Raw genomic sequence first — 16,436 nt, forward strand, 5'->3', positions numbered from 1 at the left:
TTTTTGCTCTCTAATCTAACCTATACTAAAAGGGTTATATGAGCATCAGAGAGTGTGTCCACGTAGGACAATTAAATCATCCAATCAGGAGGCTTCTCTACGACACGTCATACACGCGATGACCAAAGGCGATTCTCGGCCCCTTTTCTTTTCGTCTTCTCCGCCGATCTTCGTTTCAATCCCCTCTCCATTTTTAAACACGATCTAATCTCATTAATGGAGTCTTTTGGCTTTCTCAATCTGAGATTCTATATATATAGATCTCGCACTCCATCTCCTCTCTTCACCAAATCTTATTCCCTCCTCACGATTATACTATACCCTCGGTGATGATGTTATCCGATGTTTCCGAGTTAGTGAAAACGAGCTGTGACGCTACGGTTCCCCGTTCCAGTCAAACCCGTCAATCAAACCAGTGTCTCTTCCGACGATGACAAAGCCGGCGATGTCATTTCCGTGAAATCAGCAGGTCTCTCTGCAGCCTCCTCCGGTCCGAGCAAGTCAATCGGCAAAACCGGTGTTTCTGCCGGCCTGGGCATCGGCGCTAAGGACAAATCCTCTGTCTCTTCCCGCGAGTAAGTGTTCAATGGTGTATCTTCCTTCTCTTATCTCTATTAACCTGATTACATAGATTTCTAGATCATTTTCTTTGTTTGCGATTAATTTTAGGGATTTCTTGTGAAGATCTCTGTTAATAACAAGCTTTATCGGCCGGAGACGCTGCTTCTATCTTTGAGGTCATATGATGTTGTTAAGGCCCGAATTTTCTTTCTTATCTGGCTATTTTCGAATTCCGATAATCTGATTGAGCTTTGTTTTGTTTTTTTTTCGTCATAACAAGTTTGGATCAGACAAGGTCATAATTGATGGGCTACAGATCTTCAACATGGTCTGATTCATATTTTTTTTTAGATTCAACATCTAATAGCTCTATCTCCCCACTTCCCCTAATTCTATTGTACGTGTATATTTTCTTTAATGGAAGTGTCCATCTCTTGCCATGGATCACGTTTACGTGGTATCTTCCCATTTACACAAATAACCATTCCACAAGAATTTTTTAATCTTTCCACCGATTGCTGTAACATCCCACAAATTGATTACTATGAAATATGAGGATTCAATGCATCTATCACGGACTATACTGCAGGGAGCAATGGTTTGTGTAGGAGACAAGAAAATGAGGCTGGATTCTTCTTCCATCTAATCAGGAGCCAAAAGGCGAGCTCCAGAGGTACATCAAGTGTAACTATATCTATCTTCCTTTAAAGCTTTGCTTATATGAATCTTCTATCTTGAAGCTAAGATGCACGCCTGAACTACTCATTAGAACTTTCAGGATGGAAAATCTAATTATTTGGGGCTGTTCTTGGCTGAAATAACTTGGGCAGGATTCCTTCGGACGTGCGGTCGGCATGAGTAAGTTTAACTTTGTCTCATTTGTTTGTTAGGATTGCAGAGCCTGGTTTGTTAATCCTCGCTCCTTTATTACCTAAGTTTCTGCTCTATTGAACATAATTACATTTTTTTTTCTGGACATTGAGAGCTCATGAAGAAGTCAAGTTTAAGATCAATGGTTTAGTTGAGACTGCACCAAAAGTTCCTGAAAAAGTGTAGAATATCCACTACGGTACTCCTTGGCCCGGTAATAATGTGCGCGATCATCCTGCCATGATCAAGGTGAGATGCTCTGAGGCGTTTTCTGTTTCATTTTGTTATGTGTTCTGTGTATACATTACTTCCAAACTTATCTGTTTATTTTTTAATGTTACTCCTTTGAAAAGGTCTTCCTTGGAAACAAAGGTCTTAACGATGTAGAAAACTACGAGCTGCCTAGGCTGGTTTATGTTCTCGTGAGGAGAGTGCCCAGGTCTGACATAAATTTATTGGTAAAAGATTATGCTTAATCTTTGATTGTATTATTTAAACTGAAATATAATGGTCTCTGGCAAACTTATTGTTTCTTTATTCTTTTCATGTTACAGTATTCAGTTGAAGATACGACTCTCTGGGGTTCTATCAAATAGTCTTTATCTTCTGAATGAATGTAGAGTGTGGTTACTACATTAACAATACCAAAGCTCTTAGATCAGCAATATGTTTCCCCAAGAATCCGTAGTCGGGAAAAAGATTTGTTATGTTCAATTCCCTCAACAAGAATTATTATTTGCAGCAGATGAAAACAAGGTTTTCATGACTATTTGCAATCCCCCACAACAAACAGACTTCTTACGGTAAAAATATAACATATATTAACTCTAGGGTCTCATCTTTTGATTTCCATTATCGTTTCCTCCACGAATAGAGCGTTTTCAAGAAGCTAGAAAACAGAGAATCTGAGTTTGGAATCCCGAACATACAGCCTAGCCTGGCTTTGCAACTCTTGAAGAAGTGTTCTTGAACATCTCTAGACGTGTTAAACTAGAAAGTGCAAACGCTGAACGGCTAAAGGAACCCTGGTCACTCTCTATTTTTTTTTGTTTGGTAAATTGAATCCAAGCGGAGCAAAGGTTGAATATTACTGGCAACAAGACGGGACTTAATGTTTAGTTGATTGGAATGTGAACAAAGATTGTTCAACCCTTCCTTATAGGTACTAGAAAGGTATACAGATAATTCACATTGAGCTTAGATTGGATCAACCTTTCCTTATAGGGATTAGAATGTTATACAGAAAACTCACATTGAGTTTTGTTTTTGTTCAATGTGGCAAAAGTTAGTGCAATGTTTATGCATGTTTCAAACAAGTTCGTGGCTGATTAAGTTGCTAACATGTGAGCAATCTTTTGATGATTGGTTTGTCTTTCCCAACAGATTTGTGAACATATATTAATATTATGACAAACAATCCACCAAAACAAGTTAAATTTTTAATTTTTAGATAATTATTATAAATTATATTTGACAAAAAAAAATATTCCAAGTTATATAAGTGGCATGCAGTTTTTCAGTATTATTTGAGAGAACGAATGATACTTTAACAATTTTACACATAAAAACTTAAATATCTATTTTTATAATTTTATGTTTTTTTTACCATTCATATTCTTGCATTTAAACTTATATTTTAATTTAAATATCATTTTTAACATATATACTGTAAAATCATATTTTAAAAAAGTGAAGGAGTACTATTTTCCTTGATAATTATCAAATGAATTTAAATTTGAATAAATTAACGAGTCATAAATTACTGAAAGTGATACTCTAAGAACACAAGATTTCACAAGTTGTTTCAATATTAGTCAGAAATGTTATAAATTAGTTAATACTCTTGCAACTAATTGTTACTACCATTTTATCGAGGCATGTGGGTTCGGTCGGGTCAGTTAATTCGGAATTTAGTTATTTCGGATCGACCAAAATATTATCAGAAATGAATCGAGAAAACATTTGGCTCGGATTGTGGTTAGTTCAGTTACAAAACATTTTACCAAAATTTTTGATTTTGCGGTTAGATTGGTTACTCGGTTTAGATTTTGGTTAGTTTTGTTCGGAATTTTGATTAAGGTTAGTATTGTTTGGTAAAAAGAATTTTTTTAGAAGACTAAATTAACAGATTACCGAACCAAACCAAACCAAAAACCAAGTTTTTTAAGTTGCCAAACTGAACCGAACCTTCTAACTGAAGTAGCCTAAAACCAAACTTTTCGATTCAGCAGTTTTGGTTCGGGTAAATACCGATGCCTATTTTATCTTTAAAGGCCAACATGAGAAAATTTTGATGGAGGGAAAATTGATGAAGTCCCACATTTGGAATATCAAGTATGATACTTTGTCATTTTCTTCTAAAAATGCATGAAAGTTATTAGTTACGTCAACAGAAGCAAAATATTTCTAATTCAACCACTCAGTGTCTATTATTAGAAGAGTTATTCTTGGGTTCAACCTATAGGTTCACCAACCAATAAGATTTAGTTATTTCAAATCCGATATCTTTTAAAAAAGGAAACAAAATATTGTCAAATTATATTACGTTTTTAAAATTAAAAAGTATAAATAAATAAAAATAATAGTAGTTGCAAAAAAAAGTTTTCAAAAAAAAATTAATACCATAAACAAAACACCAAACTCTAAATCTAAACCCTAACCCTTTGGTAAACCCTAAACCCTTTGATAAATTTAAAATTTTTGAATTTAGAAAAAAAATATTTTTAACACAATCAACAAAACACTAAACCCTAAATCCTAATCCTAAACCCTAAACACTTGGGTAAACTCTAAACCCTTGGATAAATCTGAAACTCTTGGATCAAATCTTAAACTTTAAGATTTATGATTTATTCAAGAGTTTAGGTTTTACCTAAAGATTTAGGGTTTAGGGTTTAATATTTGTTGGCAGCGTTAAAAATACTTTTGAAAAACAAATTCTTTTTTTGCGATTAAAAAATCTTCTTTTTGTGATTAATACAATTTTTATTTTAAAAATATAATATGTTTTGATAATATGTTGTTTTCTTTTTTGAAAGATACTGAATCTAAAATGACCTAGATGTTCACCTAGAGGGTGAACCCAAGAATAAGTCTTATTAGAATATCCAGAAGGAAAACATTGTTACATTGTGTAGTCAACCTTTAGAAATGCAGTATAAACACATAAGCTAACTTGAAGAGAAGTTAACATAATCAAGAATTTATAAAATAACTCATCAAACTCTGGCCATGTATTTATTTATTTTAGTCACACATTCTATAGTTTTGGTCGAGTAATATATGTATAACTACTTATAATTTTAACAAGATCCAAAAAATATCAAAATTAAACTTGATAATACATAATCCGCGCGTAGCGCGGATAAAAGACCTAGTTAATTTAAATAGATTATCAAATCGAATCCGAATACTGAGAAAATAAAAATAGAACTAGATTCTAACCCGCCCTTAAAAGGGCGGGTATATTTTTTGTTTTATATTTTTTTAGAAATTTAATTTTTATATTTATATTTTATTAATATTTGTGTTTTTCTTTGTATAATATATTTATTATATGATTAATAAGACATTTTAATAATTTTACCACGTTTATGTCAATAGATCTTGATGTTGTTTTAATATAATAGATTAAAATAAAATATTTAAATTATAACCCATTTTGTATTAAAATCATTTTTATACTTTAAAACTTTTTGATACAATTTGTTAAATTTACTTATATAATTTGATTTTGTTATTTAAATTACAATTGATATTTATAAATATATAATATGAATAGTGAATTTAATATGATTATTCAGTTGTAGTTGTTTCAAAGTTGAGTAAAATGCAAAAGTTGATTCTAATATTAAAAGGTTGTGGACAGTTTTTTAGTACATTAGGAAGAAATGGATTCCTATTAATTTGGAATTATAGAAGTGGTTATAAAATAAGTATAAGATAGTTATTGTGGGACTAAATTTCAATCAATTGGTCATGATCCTGATTCAATAGTATTGATATTTTAGCAAGAAAAAAAAGAAGTTTCATCTTCTTCGACATTTTAGGGTTTCCTGCAACATAACAATGGCCTCCGCAATCACACACAAATGATTATTTCGTCTTTTTCCTTGTTGTTTTATCTTAAAAGTATAAATTTGCCATAAAAGATCTGATTTAAACACATTAGGACCCAAAAAGAGAGAATTTCTTAAATCTACGATATGTTCGCCGTATAAGTTGAACTGTTTACACACTTCTATTTGCAAGTTGGATCGAGATTCCAAGAGTAGAAAATTGTTTATGTATCTGGGTTAAATCTTGAGAAATTGAGTATACATCAAAAATCAAAAATAATAATCGAACTGATTTTCTTGGAGAATGATCGATAACTTCTTTTGTTGTTAACAAAGAGAACGTGGTTAGTGATTTAATTAACATATATACAGTTATAAAATAATTAATTAGATACATTTATATAAAAATAATAGTAAGTAGTTCCTTAAATAAAATAAATAAATAGTTGGACTCAACTATTATCAATAGGACATGTTCCTGTTTTAATAGTATTGAGTAGATCTTGACCCGCCCTCGAGAGGGCGGGTATATGTTTTGTTTTTAAATTTTTTTGTCTAATATAATTTATATGGTTGTGTGTTTGTAGAATCATATTTTTGTATGATATGAATTTAATAGAATAGATAATTTTTGTAAGTATATTAAATAAATCAAGTTCCATATGTATTTGTGTCTTTCCTTATATCATATATGTATTTTTTTTTGTAATCATATTTATGTTTTTATCTGTGATCATATATTCATATTATATACTACATGTAGGGATAAGAGTTCAGGTTCGATTCCGACTATTCAGATATTGGTCTTTAGATGAGAGATTAAAACCTATTTGGATATTTATAAATTTTAGTTCGGATTCAGTTTGGATCATTACGGGTTCAGTTCAAATATGGATATTCATTTAAATTATGTAAAAATATTAAAATACAAATGTACCATAAATTCTATTAATTGTGCGACTGGTTTTTCCGCTACCACCCGCAAACGCTGCTTTTGCGGTTGGTAGCGGTTGTCGGCAGTTTGCAACAATCACTCAAATCGCTCTAAACCGCTTCAAACCGCTCCGAATCTCATAAATTCAAAAGCTGGCTCCAGCTACCGTTTGCGGTTGCGGGAGAATAATTTTTTTTCTTTTTTTAAATCAATATATATACAAAAGTAAAAATGTTTAATAAAAATTTTAAAATTGAAATTATAAAAATATTAAAATATATCTATTATATTTTAATTAATATTATAAAATTTTATAATAAAAACAATTTCAATAAATTTTCAAAAATTTATGGGTGAAAGTAAAAATATTTAATAAAAAATATTAATTAAAATAAAGAATCCGAGTAATAGTTGGGATTATGTTAGGAAAAATGAAATACATGAACATCATCGAAAAAATTGTTGGGATTTAAACAGTAAAAATAATGGTGGTTACATAACAAAAATAAGATATATGGATACAGTTACAAAAAGTGGTGGTTGCCGATCATTAGGCACTTTAAGTGGGGGGTTACATAATATATATATATATATATATTTCATTGCAGTTATATTAAAAAAGTATGTATTATTAAAATTTAAGTTGGACATAGCTTTTTATCAATGGGTCACACTGCTGTTTTAATAGAATAGATATAACATTTAATAAATATTTTTGATCGAATAACCTATTTTAATCCCGTTAAACTAAATGATTTTATATGAATGTTTATTTCTATTAAAACCGTTAAAACCTATTTTAACATCTTGCTCTTTGTTAATTGATAAACTTAATGTTTATATAAAATATTTAAAATTTGAATAAATTAATGTCTAGTTGAATAAATCCTAATTTTTAGGTGAGATGTAAGTTTAAATAGAATAGATTAAATAGCATTAAATATTAGTTGAAGAAAGAAAGTAAGAACAGAGTGGGAAGAAGAGAGAGTGGGATGAACAATTAGAGTGAATGGAGTTACAGAGGAAAGTAGCAGAAGCAATCCACGTCTTGAATCACGATCCTCTCTCTTCCAACAGAGTCGCCGCCAATCAATGGCTTGTTCACTTCCAGCAAACTCCCGAAGCTTGGGACGTCTCCACCTCTCTCCTCACTTCTCCGATTGTCTCTCTCTTCGACCTCCAATTCTTCGCCGCCCAGATTCTCCGCCGAAAGGTCTCGCCTTTCGACATCTCCTCCTCGATTCTCGAAAACCCTTTTCACCCTCTTCTGTGTTGGTTTTCAGATTCAGAACGAAGCATCGAATCTCCAATCGAATGCCAAAGACGCTCTTCTCAACGCGCTTCTTGTAGCCGCCAAGAGATACAGCTCCGGCGTTCCTCAGGTATGTTTTATTTGGGGTTTATGTGTGTTTTGTGATGATTCAGTGTTGGGAGTTTTGGGGATTTTGCAGTTATTGACGCAGATATGTTTAGCTCTCTCGGCGCTTCTTCTCCACGCGGATCCTTACTCGAAGCCCTTTGATAAGCTTATGTTCGCGCTTCAGAGTCTTCAGGCTCATGATGATGGCAATGTCGTCTTGCTTGAGCTTCTCACTGTTCTTCCTGAAGAGATATCTGACTCTCGCCATGTTTCTCATCAGTCTGATCTTCGTCAAGAGGTTGCTCATTTTATCAATTTCCTTTCTATGTTTTTTTGTACTTACCTGGCGTTTTGCTTTGTAACAGTTGCTCTCGCATACTTCCATGGTTCTCGACTTCTTACTCCAGCAGTCTGAGAAGCAATTTGCTTCCCCTCTTTACCCGCAGCACGCCAACCGGAAAATTCTCCGTTGCTTACTTAGTTGGGTATGTTGGTTTGTGTTTCATGTGCAATTGTGTTGTGGTGATCTTTCTTTTTTGGGTTTGAATTTAATGTCTTTACTCGTTATCATTAGGTCCGTGCTGGATGTTTCTCTGAGATTCCACAAGGCGCAGTGCCATCACATCCCCTTCTTAACTATGTCTTCAATGCTCTACAGGTGAGTTTCATTACTGGTGTAGTTTAAGTTACTGTCTCTTTTCTACAAAGTGCCTTTGGTTTTGATTTCTCCGCTCTGTGTTCCGTAGGGTACTACTTTTGATCTCGCCATTGAGGTGCTTGTTGAACTTGTGACTCGGCATGAGGTATGTTTGAATAACATTTTATTGGTATCTTTTCATTTTTGTCCGCTGGTCTTATCCGGTTCACATACGTAATGGCAATGTTGTTGCGTAGGGTTAACATCAACATATTACCTGATATTGTTCAATAGCACAAAGTGTATCTGCTTTTGGATTTGATAGCGATGATTCGTTTCCTTCTTGCAGGATCTTCCTCGGGTTTTATTGTACAAAGTACAGTTGCTCAGAGATACACTTCTAAAACCGGCTCTGATAAATGCTGATCCACAAGTTGTCTCTGGCCTGGCTTGCTTGATGTCTGAGATCGGACAGGCTGTAAGTTCCAATTTTATTTTATCCTCTCATGGGTATGCTTCCAGTGTTGGGACGTTATTACTCTTCATTTTATTTTCTTTTTGTGAGACTCATGTGGGTTTGTGCAATATGTTATAGGCACCCTGCTTGATCGTTGAAGCAAGTCCTGAAGCACTTGTTCTGACTGATGCACTTTTGAGGTGAATATAAGGAATTTACTGTTTGCGTCTTTGTTTTCTAAATAAGCACCTATTATGAAAAATGCGCTTTAACATTTTAACCAATTCTCCGTTGTTTGTTGCAAACACTAAGCGAAAATGGATGATTTCTCTTCGGTTTGCCTTTACATTGCATAAAAGTATTTTATGAAAAACTGAATGTTTAAATTTTTACATTTTTTGCACATGATAAGCAAATGCAATAAATGACATTTGGAACTTTCCAGGCCTTAATCGTTTGACACTGTAAAATGTAAATATTTACACATTTGGTGCAATTTCAAGCTGATTTTCTCAGTATCTTCTCCAAACATGGCTTGTTTTTTCGGTTCCCATTAATATCTTACATATTATTCCTGTTCACTGTCCATAAATTACTTTTCAGCTGTGTGTCATTTCCAAGTGAAGACTGGGAAATTGCAGACTCGACTGTACAATTTTGGTAGTATTTTTGTTTCTTTCTTATTATGCTCCTTTAGAACCATGTGAACTTAATGTTTTCTTTCCATCCTCCTATCATAGAGATTCCTTCTGGCATTTGAGCTCATATTTTTTTTTCTCCTTTCTTATCATAGGTCAACGTTTGCAACATATATACTTAGCCTAGGTGGAAACAGACAGAATGACAGAAACCATGTGAAAGATATATTCTTACCAGTTTTCTCAGCTTTAGTTGATGCCCTCGTACTGCGCGCTCAGGTTACATCTTGGAAACTTTCTCAAGTTAAATGTCTATTTCAGTTTTGTAAGTGTATTTAAGCTATCATACTAGTGGCAGCACTAGCGATACATTGGGAAAAACCAATCTCACTGTATCAACGTAATATTTGATTTTTAGTTTGCCATTTTCTGAATATTCACAAGTCACAAGTTATCAAACAACTACTTTATTTATTGTACTGATAGTGTTCTTTTGTGCTTCTAAATTTGGTTAGCAATCTATCTTCAGGTTGATGAGTTTACCTCCGGTGATGAGAGTCCAGGTCTTGATCTGCCTGATGGCCTGTTGCATTTTAGAAATAATCTCCTTGAGCTCTTGGTAGATATTTGTCAGCTAATTCATCCTACAACATTTGTGAGTAAGGTGGGCCCTGACTTCACAATTCAAAATTCATTAGTTAATGAAATTCAGTATTTGCTACATGACTAATTTGTATTACGAATCAGACAGTTTTTTTTCTTCTGTTGTACTGTGTCACGGTGAAAACACCTTTCCCTATTTATTCCGTATCAGATCAATTCTCATGGGATTTATTCACTTTCTATTAGTGAACCATGCTCTGTATAACGCTGAGTCTTGAGATTATTATTTTACTTGTATCAAACAGAACAGCACTACTCTGGTGTCTTGTATTACTTCAGTTAGATGGTTGCTTGATAAGTAGTTTTTGCTCTTTCATGTTCTGTGACAAAGTATTCTGTTAGTTTAAACCTTTTCTTGCCGATATACCTGTAGTTGTTTTTTGGTGGCCTCCCTTCTTCAGATGTTTCGATGCCATTGAGAGAGATTGAGGCAAAGTTGTTTGCTCTTAATGCGGTGAGTACACCTGACCTTTTCTAATCAAGTTGCTTCATTTTGCGTTCCTGGTTTTAGGAGTTGCAATTTGTATTTGTTTAACCCTGTCTTTACTAATAATTCTTCCGTGTCAGGTTTCTGAAATTATCTTGCAAGAAGGAGAGGCGTTTGATTTTTCATTGATCGCGCAATTGGTTTCTGCATTCTCTATCAGGCCATCCAGCGAACTCAAGGGATTTTTATGTGTTGTATGTCATTGATCTGGCTTGCGAATAATCCTCTTGTACTTTAAATGCAAAATCAACAATTGACCATAATCAACTTTTAGGTATACAGATCACTGGCAGATGTTGTTGGCTCCTTTTCAAGATGGATCTCTGTTTCTCCAAGTAATGCTAGACCCTTGCTGTAAGTCTACTTACTTCAGTGACCGTTCAACATAATCCAGTGACAGTTATAAATGTTTATATTTATTTTCCTTTTCGAATTGGTATTTTCAGTCTCCTGTAAGGAGACGTGTATTTTAATATCCTATAAACATCAGTTGGTCGGATAATCTAAATAGTGCATGGTTTTTGTGCTTTCAGATTATTTCTTGCAGGAGGGATTTCTGAACCTATTTGTACACATGCTTGTGCCTCTGCTCTGCGCAAAATTTGTGAAGATGCACCAGCTGTAATCCAGGAAACATCAAATTTAGACATCTTAATGTGGATAGGAGAGGTATCAGCTTAATGCACCCCTTCCAGTGACTTCTAACACAAGCTTCAAGTTACTCTTATGCTTATATCTTGTTTTCTGAATCATTGTACTGTTACCTTTCTTAGTGTTTGGAGCAGTGGAATTTGGCGTTGGAAGATGAAGAAGAAGTCATTAGCGCTATCACTGTGATTCTTGGCTCTGTTGCTAACAAAGAGCTACAAAATAAATTATTAACTCAATTGCTTTCGTCAAGTTATGGAGTTCTCTCAACACTTGTAAGTGTTTTATATTGTTCACTTAAGAGTTATTCTTCAAGGTTCTTGATCATTCTTTTTTTTTTGCTGTACAAGTAACTGATGCACCTCTGAAATAGAATTTGGACTAATACATATATGATTTTAGGTAGATGATGACGTTGAGTCTTCTGTTAGACAAAATCCAGCCACTTACACACGGATGTTGAGCTCTGTTACAAGAGGTCTTTACAGGTCTGCTTTTTTGAACACGTTGCCATATGTTTTCATTGCATATTATAATTAATAGGTTGCAGTTGCACTCTGTACGTTTTTTTATTAGGTATACAAAACCTGATAAGATTATAAGATGGATGACTTTACTCTTCACTTGTTCAATGATTCAGGATTGGAACTGTACTAAGTCACCTTGCGACGTCTCTGTCATCTGTCCCTGTGGCGGACGGTCCAATTCTTTCTTTGTTGACTGTCTTCTGGCCCATATTGGAGAAGCTATTTAGGTCTGAACACATGGAGAGTGGAAGTTTGGCTGCTGCAGCATGCCGTGCTCTTTCAGTGGCAGTTCAGTCGTCAGGTTTCAGTCTTCTTGTCTCCTTACTCTATTTCGTTACATTCGTCTTGTTATGCCTTTAGAAGCCTGCAACACTTCTCCATTTAAAAGCATCCTTTGCAGTAGTGAATAATTTCTCAGAAAACAATTATATCTTGTATTATGGATAGTTGGTTTCACTAACATTTTAACTCCTTAAATTTGCATTTATATACAGGCGAGCACTTTATGCTGCTACTTCCTAGTGTATTGGAGTGTCTATCGAGAAATTTTCTGTCATTTCAAAGCCAAGAATGTTACATAAGAACAGGTGAGGTTTCTTAATTAAGATACATGCTCCACTGTTGGTGAAAAATCTCTTGAGATGCAATTTTTATTTGCTAGCTTAAATACATTATACTCGAGGTTAGTTATTGCCTTTCCGCACACTTGTTATCACAGGCTGTGTAATCGCTGAAGAATTTTGTCACAAGGAAGAATACGGTTCCTTGTTTATCACTACGTTTGAGAGATTTACTCAAGCATCATCACTGATGGGAATAAACTCGTCATATATATGCGACCAAGAACCCGATTTGGTGGAAGCATATGTGAATTTCGCATCAGCATTAATCCGCGGTTGTCACAAGGTGTTGCATCCATTCCTTTTGCTCGTTAAAGTATAAAATTTCTTTTTCATCTTGTGGTGAAGGTTTTGGTTATATTTTCTTTTGATTGAAACAGGAACTGTTGGGTAATTCTGGAACACTTCTTGAAATTTCTTTCCAAAAAGCGGCTATTAGTTGTACAGCTATGCACCGAGGTGCTGCTTTAGCTGCACTGTCTTACTTGTCAGGTAAGTGTGCAGTGGTTTACAATCGAAAACATGTCATTAACTTTTGCCATACCTCATAAGCATAATTTACAACATGTACAGATTTCTTGGAGGTTTCGCTTTCTTCCATGATTGAAAGCGTGAATTGCAAATCAGAAGGATCATTCAGTGTAGTCTCTGTCCAGGTTGTGTCTCACTGTGGAGAAGGACTTTTGTCTAATCTAGTCTATGCTCTACTTGGAGTTGCAGCTATGTCAAGGGTAAAAATCATTCTAGTAAAAATCTCTCAAAATGTAGTGATCTTTGATTCACCTTTGGATTCTGTGTGTTTTAGGTGCATAAGTGTTCGACAATACTTCAACAGTTAGCTGCAATCTGCAGTTTATGTGAGAGAACTTCATGGAAAGAAATATTGTGTTGGAAGTCTCTCCAAGGATGGCTAAACTCAGCGGTTTCTCTCTCTCTAATGATCACATCAGAACAGAACTCCACCTCTGTTTTGTTTGTTGTAATGGTTTTGTATGTTTTGTATTCAGGTGTGGGCACTTCCGAGCGAGTATCTAAAGCAAGGAGAAGCAGAAAAGATAGTGAGGGAATGGTCAGAAGCTCTGGGAGGTGCAGGGATCGATTACCTTGAGAACAAAAGCTGCAACTTTGCAAGTAATAACAGTCTAGGAGGTGGACATATGCAAGGGAAACACGGTCGAGCATTGAAGCGATTAGTCAGAGATTTTGCAGATTCTCATCGAAACGATCCCAATCTAAACATCATATGAATCAGTCTCTTCTTTTTGTTATTGTTGAACTTAAAAGTTCATTTCTATATTGCTGTTGCCTTTGAATTTGATGATGCAAATGCATCTTATGCTCTGTTTCTGATGTACAGTATGAGGGAAAATAAACCTCATGAGGAATCTGAAGCATTTCTATTAGATTTGATATGATCAGAATGAATAATATAACATATTTTTGAGGATTAACATCTTTTTTGGTTAATAGTTTCCACCAGAAAATCTATGGTGAGGAGAGGGAGGAGATAGGTAATGTCATGCTCAAAACGACAACATTTTGGTTTAAACAGTTAACGTTTTGTTTGAAACGCAGCGTTTTGACAAAAAAGGTACTGAATTAAATAATATAATAACAAAATTTAAGATTATCCATCTTCCCGAGAGAGTGATAGAACCCGAAGGTGGAGCGGAGGAGCGGCGGTTTCTAGGGTTTCTTGATGCAACGATGGGAACGAGCAGCGACCCGATCCAAGACGGTTCCGATGAGCAGCAGAAACGATCAGAGATCTACACATACGAAGCACCATGGCAGATCTACGCAATGAACTGGAGCGTCCGCCGCGACAAAAAGTACCGTCTCGCCATCACCAGCCTCCTCGAGCAGTACCCGAACCGAGTCGAGATCGTCCAGCTCGACGAATCCAACGGCGAGATCCGCTCCGATCCCAACCTCGCCTTCGAGCATCCTTACCCTCCCACAAAGACCATCTTCATCCCGGATAAGGAGTGCCAGCGCCCCGATCTCCTCGCCACCTCCAGCGACTTCCTCCGTCTCTGGCGAATCGCCGACGATCACTCCCGCGTCGAGCTCAAGTCGTGCCTCAACAGCAACAAGAACAGCGAGTTCTGCGGACCGTTAACCTCCTTCGACTGGAACGAAGCTGAGCCGAGACGGATCGGGACTTCGAGCACCGATACGACGTGCACGATCTGGGACATTGATCGCGAGGCGGTTGATACTCAGCTTATAGCTCACGATAAGGAAGTGTTGGACATTGCTTGGGGTGGAGTTGGTGTGTTCGCGTCGGTCTCGGCTGATGGATCTGTGAGAGTTTTCGATCTTCGTGATAAGGAGCATTCGACGATTATCTACGAGAGCTCTGAGCCTGATACTCCTTTGGTTCGTCTTGGTTGGAACAAGCAGGATCCTAGGTACATGGCGACTATTATCATGGACAGTGCTAAGGTTGTAGTGCTTGACATTCGTTTTCCGGCGCTTCCTGTGGTGGAGCTTCAGAGGCATCAAGCTAGTGTCAATGCTATTGCTTGGGCTCCTCATAGCTCGTCTCATATCTGTACTGCGGGGGATGATTCTCAGGCTTTGATTTGGGATATTTCGTCGATGGGGCAGCAGGTTGAAGGTGGGCTTGATCCGATTCTTGCGTACACTGCTGGCGCTGAGATTGAGCAGCTTCAGTGGTCGTCTTCTCAGCCTGATTGGGTCGCTATTGCTTTCTCGACGAAGCTGCAGATTCTCAGGGTTTGATCCTTTTTTTAATTAGTGGGTACCTCATTTTCTGTCGTATGCTTGCTTCTTGTTATGTTACTATGATCATGATGTAAAGCTTGCGGAGACTGTTTCTTGAATCGTATTAATGAATCTTGGTGGTCTCGTTTAATATGCAAAGCTTGCGTTGGTTATTATTGAATAATTAATGTATGATTGATAAGAAAGGATGATCCTTTGTCCATGGGAACTATGTTTAGTTATGTATTTGATTAGTCCTATGGAGAGCTAGAAGCATCAACTTCCAATGGTTAATTTGTCAAGTCTCTACCTTTCATCATCTCCTTAATCAAAAGGTTATTACGGTTGGCACTGGCTTAGGTGTAATCTTTGTAAATGGCTTCACATTACATGAAAGCTCTAACTACTATAACGAGTCAGTGATTTGTTTGCACAAAAAAGAGAGTGATTTTTATCTGCAGCAAAAATGTGTCAGAAAATCTAGTTTTGACTTTTCAATGGTCCTAAGACGGTAAGTATGTCGGAAGATTAGAACGAAGGCATATAACTGTGCAAATGCTGACCACATGATGGAGAAGCCCACTTGTGAAGCCCAACTGAGAAGAAAAAGATCAGTGAATAATAAATCACTAGATTTTGACCCGCGCAGGCGCGCGGGTGTATATTTTGAAAAATATGTTGATATTTGTTTTTCATGTAATTATTAGGGTTTTACAAAATGAATCCAAGGAATAGAACCGATACCGATCCGAAAATATAGTACCAAACCCGAACATAAATTGATTAAATATTCGAATTATTCAAAATTTTGTTATTTAGAAAACCAATTCTGATCCGAACCGAAGTATTCGGGTACCCGAATTTATCTAAAAATAGATTTATATACTTATATATATATTAATTATTTTTAGATTTAATGTATATAAAACATTAAGAATGATACTTTTAAATTGGTTTAAATACTTGAAAATATATATATAGATAGTCAAAAGTAAATATTTGCAATAGTTAAAGTATACTCAAATCACCAAAAATACTTAAAATAATTATTGATTTCGTATCCAAAATTTTAAATAAAGCCAATTGATATGTTAAGTTTAGGTATTCTGACATATGTTATTCAAATTTATAGGTAATATACTATTTTATTTATAAATTTTGAGAAATTTAAAATAGATAATAATTTAAAACTTTAAAAATAATTTAAATGGGTTATCCAAATGTGAACCAAACCCGCAAAGATCCG

At 35.3% G+C, this 16,436-nt stretch overlaps 2 protein-coding genes and 1 long non-coding RNA gene across 5 annotated transcripts; all 3 read left to right on the plus strand.

Moving 5' to 3' along the window:
- The first annotated feature begins 18 nt into the window (after positions 1-18).
- Positions 19-2,261, plus strand: LOC106450300. 2 transcript variants are annotated; one of them, XR_007316705.1, is made up of 7 exons: positions 19-575; positions 670-889; positions 1,151-1,234; positions 1,340-1,419; positions 1,545-1,680; positions 1,785-1,889; positions 1,986-2,261. It is a non-coding gene; the product is annotated as an uncharacterized LOC106450300 (long non-coding RNA). The 2 variants fall into 2 exon arrangements; XR_007316706.1 differs by having other exon boundaries at positions 1,785-1,870.
- Positions 2,262-7,349: 5,088 nt separating this feature from the next.
- On the plus strand, positions 7,350-13,911 carry LOC106401710 (transportin MOS14-like). Of its 2 annotated transcripts, none has more exons than XM_048741787.1 (24): positions 7,350-7,636; positions 7,707-7,805; positions 7,875-8,081; positions 8,149-8,268; positions 8,358-8,441; positions 8,530-8,586; positions 8,770-8,898; positions 9,016-9,077; positions 9,481-9,537; positions 9,671-9,794; positions 10,045-10,179; positions 10,552-10,632; positions 10,746-10,859; positions 10,940-11,019; positions 11,199-11,334; positions 11,439-11,588; positions 11,716-11,801; positions 11,954-12,141; positions 12,335-12,427; positions 12,559-12,746; positions 12,841-12,952; positions 13,034-13,191; positions 13,266-13,382; positions 13,468-13,911. In XM_048741787.1, exons 1-24 carry the CDS (start codon positions 7,433-7,435, stop codon positions 13,705-13,707), a joined length of 3,021 nt encoding a protein of 1,006 aa, XP_048597744.1. In that variant the 5' UTR covers positions 7,350-7,432; the 3' UTR covers positions 13,708-13,911. The 2 variants fall into 2 exon arrangements, with proteins under 2 accessions (XP_048597744.1, XP_048597745.1); XM_048741788.1 differs by having other exon boundaries at positions 10,045-10,170.
- A 164-nt stretch (positions 13,912-14,075) lies between these two features.
- Positions 14,076-15,341, plus strand: LOC106401856 (WD repeat-containing protein LWD1). The gene has a single exon (XM_013842465.3). The coding sequence runs from the start codon at positions 14,168-14,170 to the stop codon at positions 15,206-15,208; it is 1,041 nt and encodes a 346-aa protein (XP_013697919.1). The 5' UTR covers positions 14,076-14,167; the 3' UTR covers positions 15,209-15,341.
- The last annotated feature ends 1,095 nt before the right edge of the window (positions 15,342-16,436 follow it).

Source organism: Brassica napus, chromosome A9 (assembly GCF_020379485.1).
Source record: "Brassica napus cultivar Da-Ae chromosome A9, Da-Ae, whole genome shotgun sequence".
In the NCBI taxonomy this organism is placed as follows: domain Eukaryota; kingdom Viridiplantae; phylum Streptophyta; class Magnoliopsida; order Brassicales; family Brassicaceae; genus Brassica; species Brassica napus.

Coding starts and splice junctions, on each gene's coding strand:
- LOC106401710 (XM_048741787.1), top strand. CDS start 7,433: ATGGAGTTACAGAGGAAAGTAGCAGAAGCAATCCACGTCTTGAATCAC. Junction 10,633..10,745: donor AGTTGTTTGCTCTTAATGCG/GTGAGTACACCT, acceptor CTTCCGTGTCAG/GTTTCTGAAATTATCTTGCA. Junction 11,802..11,953: donor GTTACAAGAGGTCTTTACAG/GTCTGCTTTTTT, acceptor TCAATGATTCAG/GATTGGAACTGTACTAAGTC.
- LOC106401856 (XM_013842465.3), top strand. CDS start 14,168: ATGGGAACGAGCAGCGACCCGATCCAAGACGGTTCCGATGAGCAGCAG.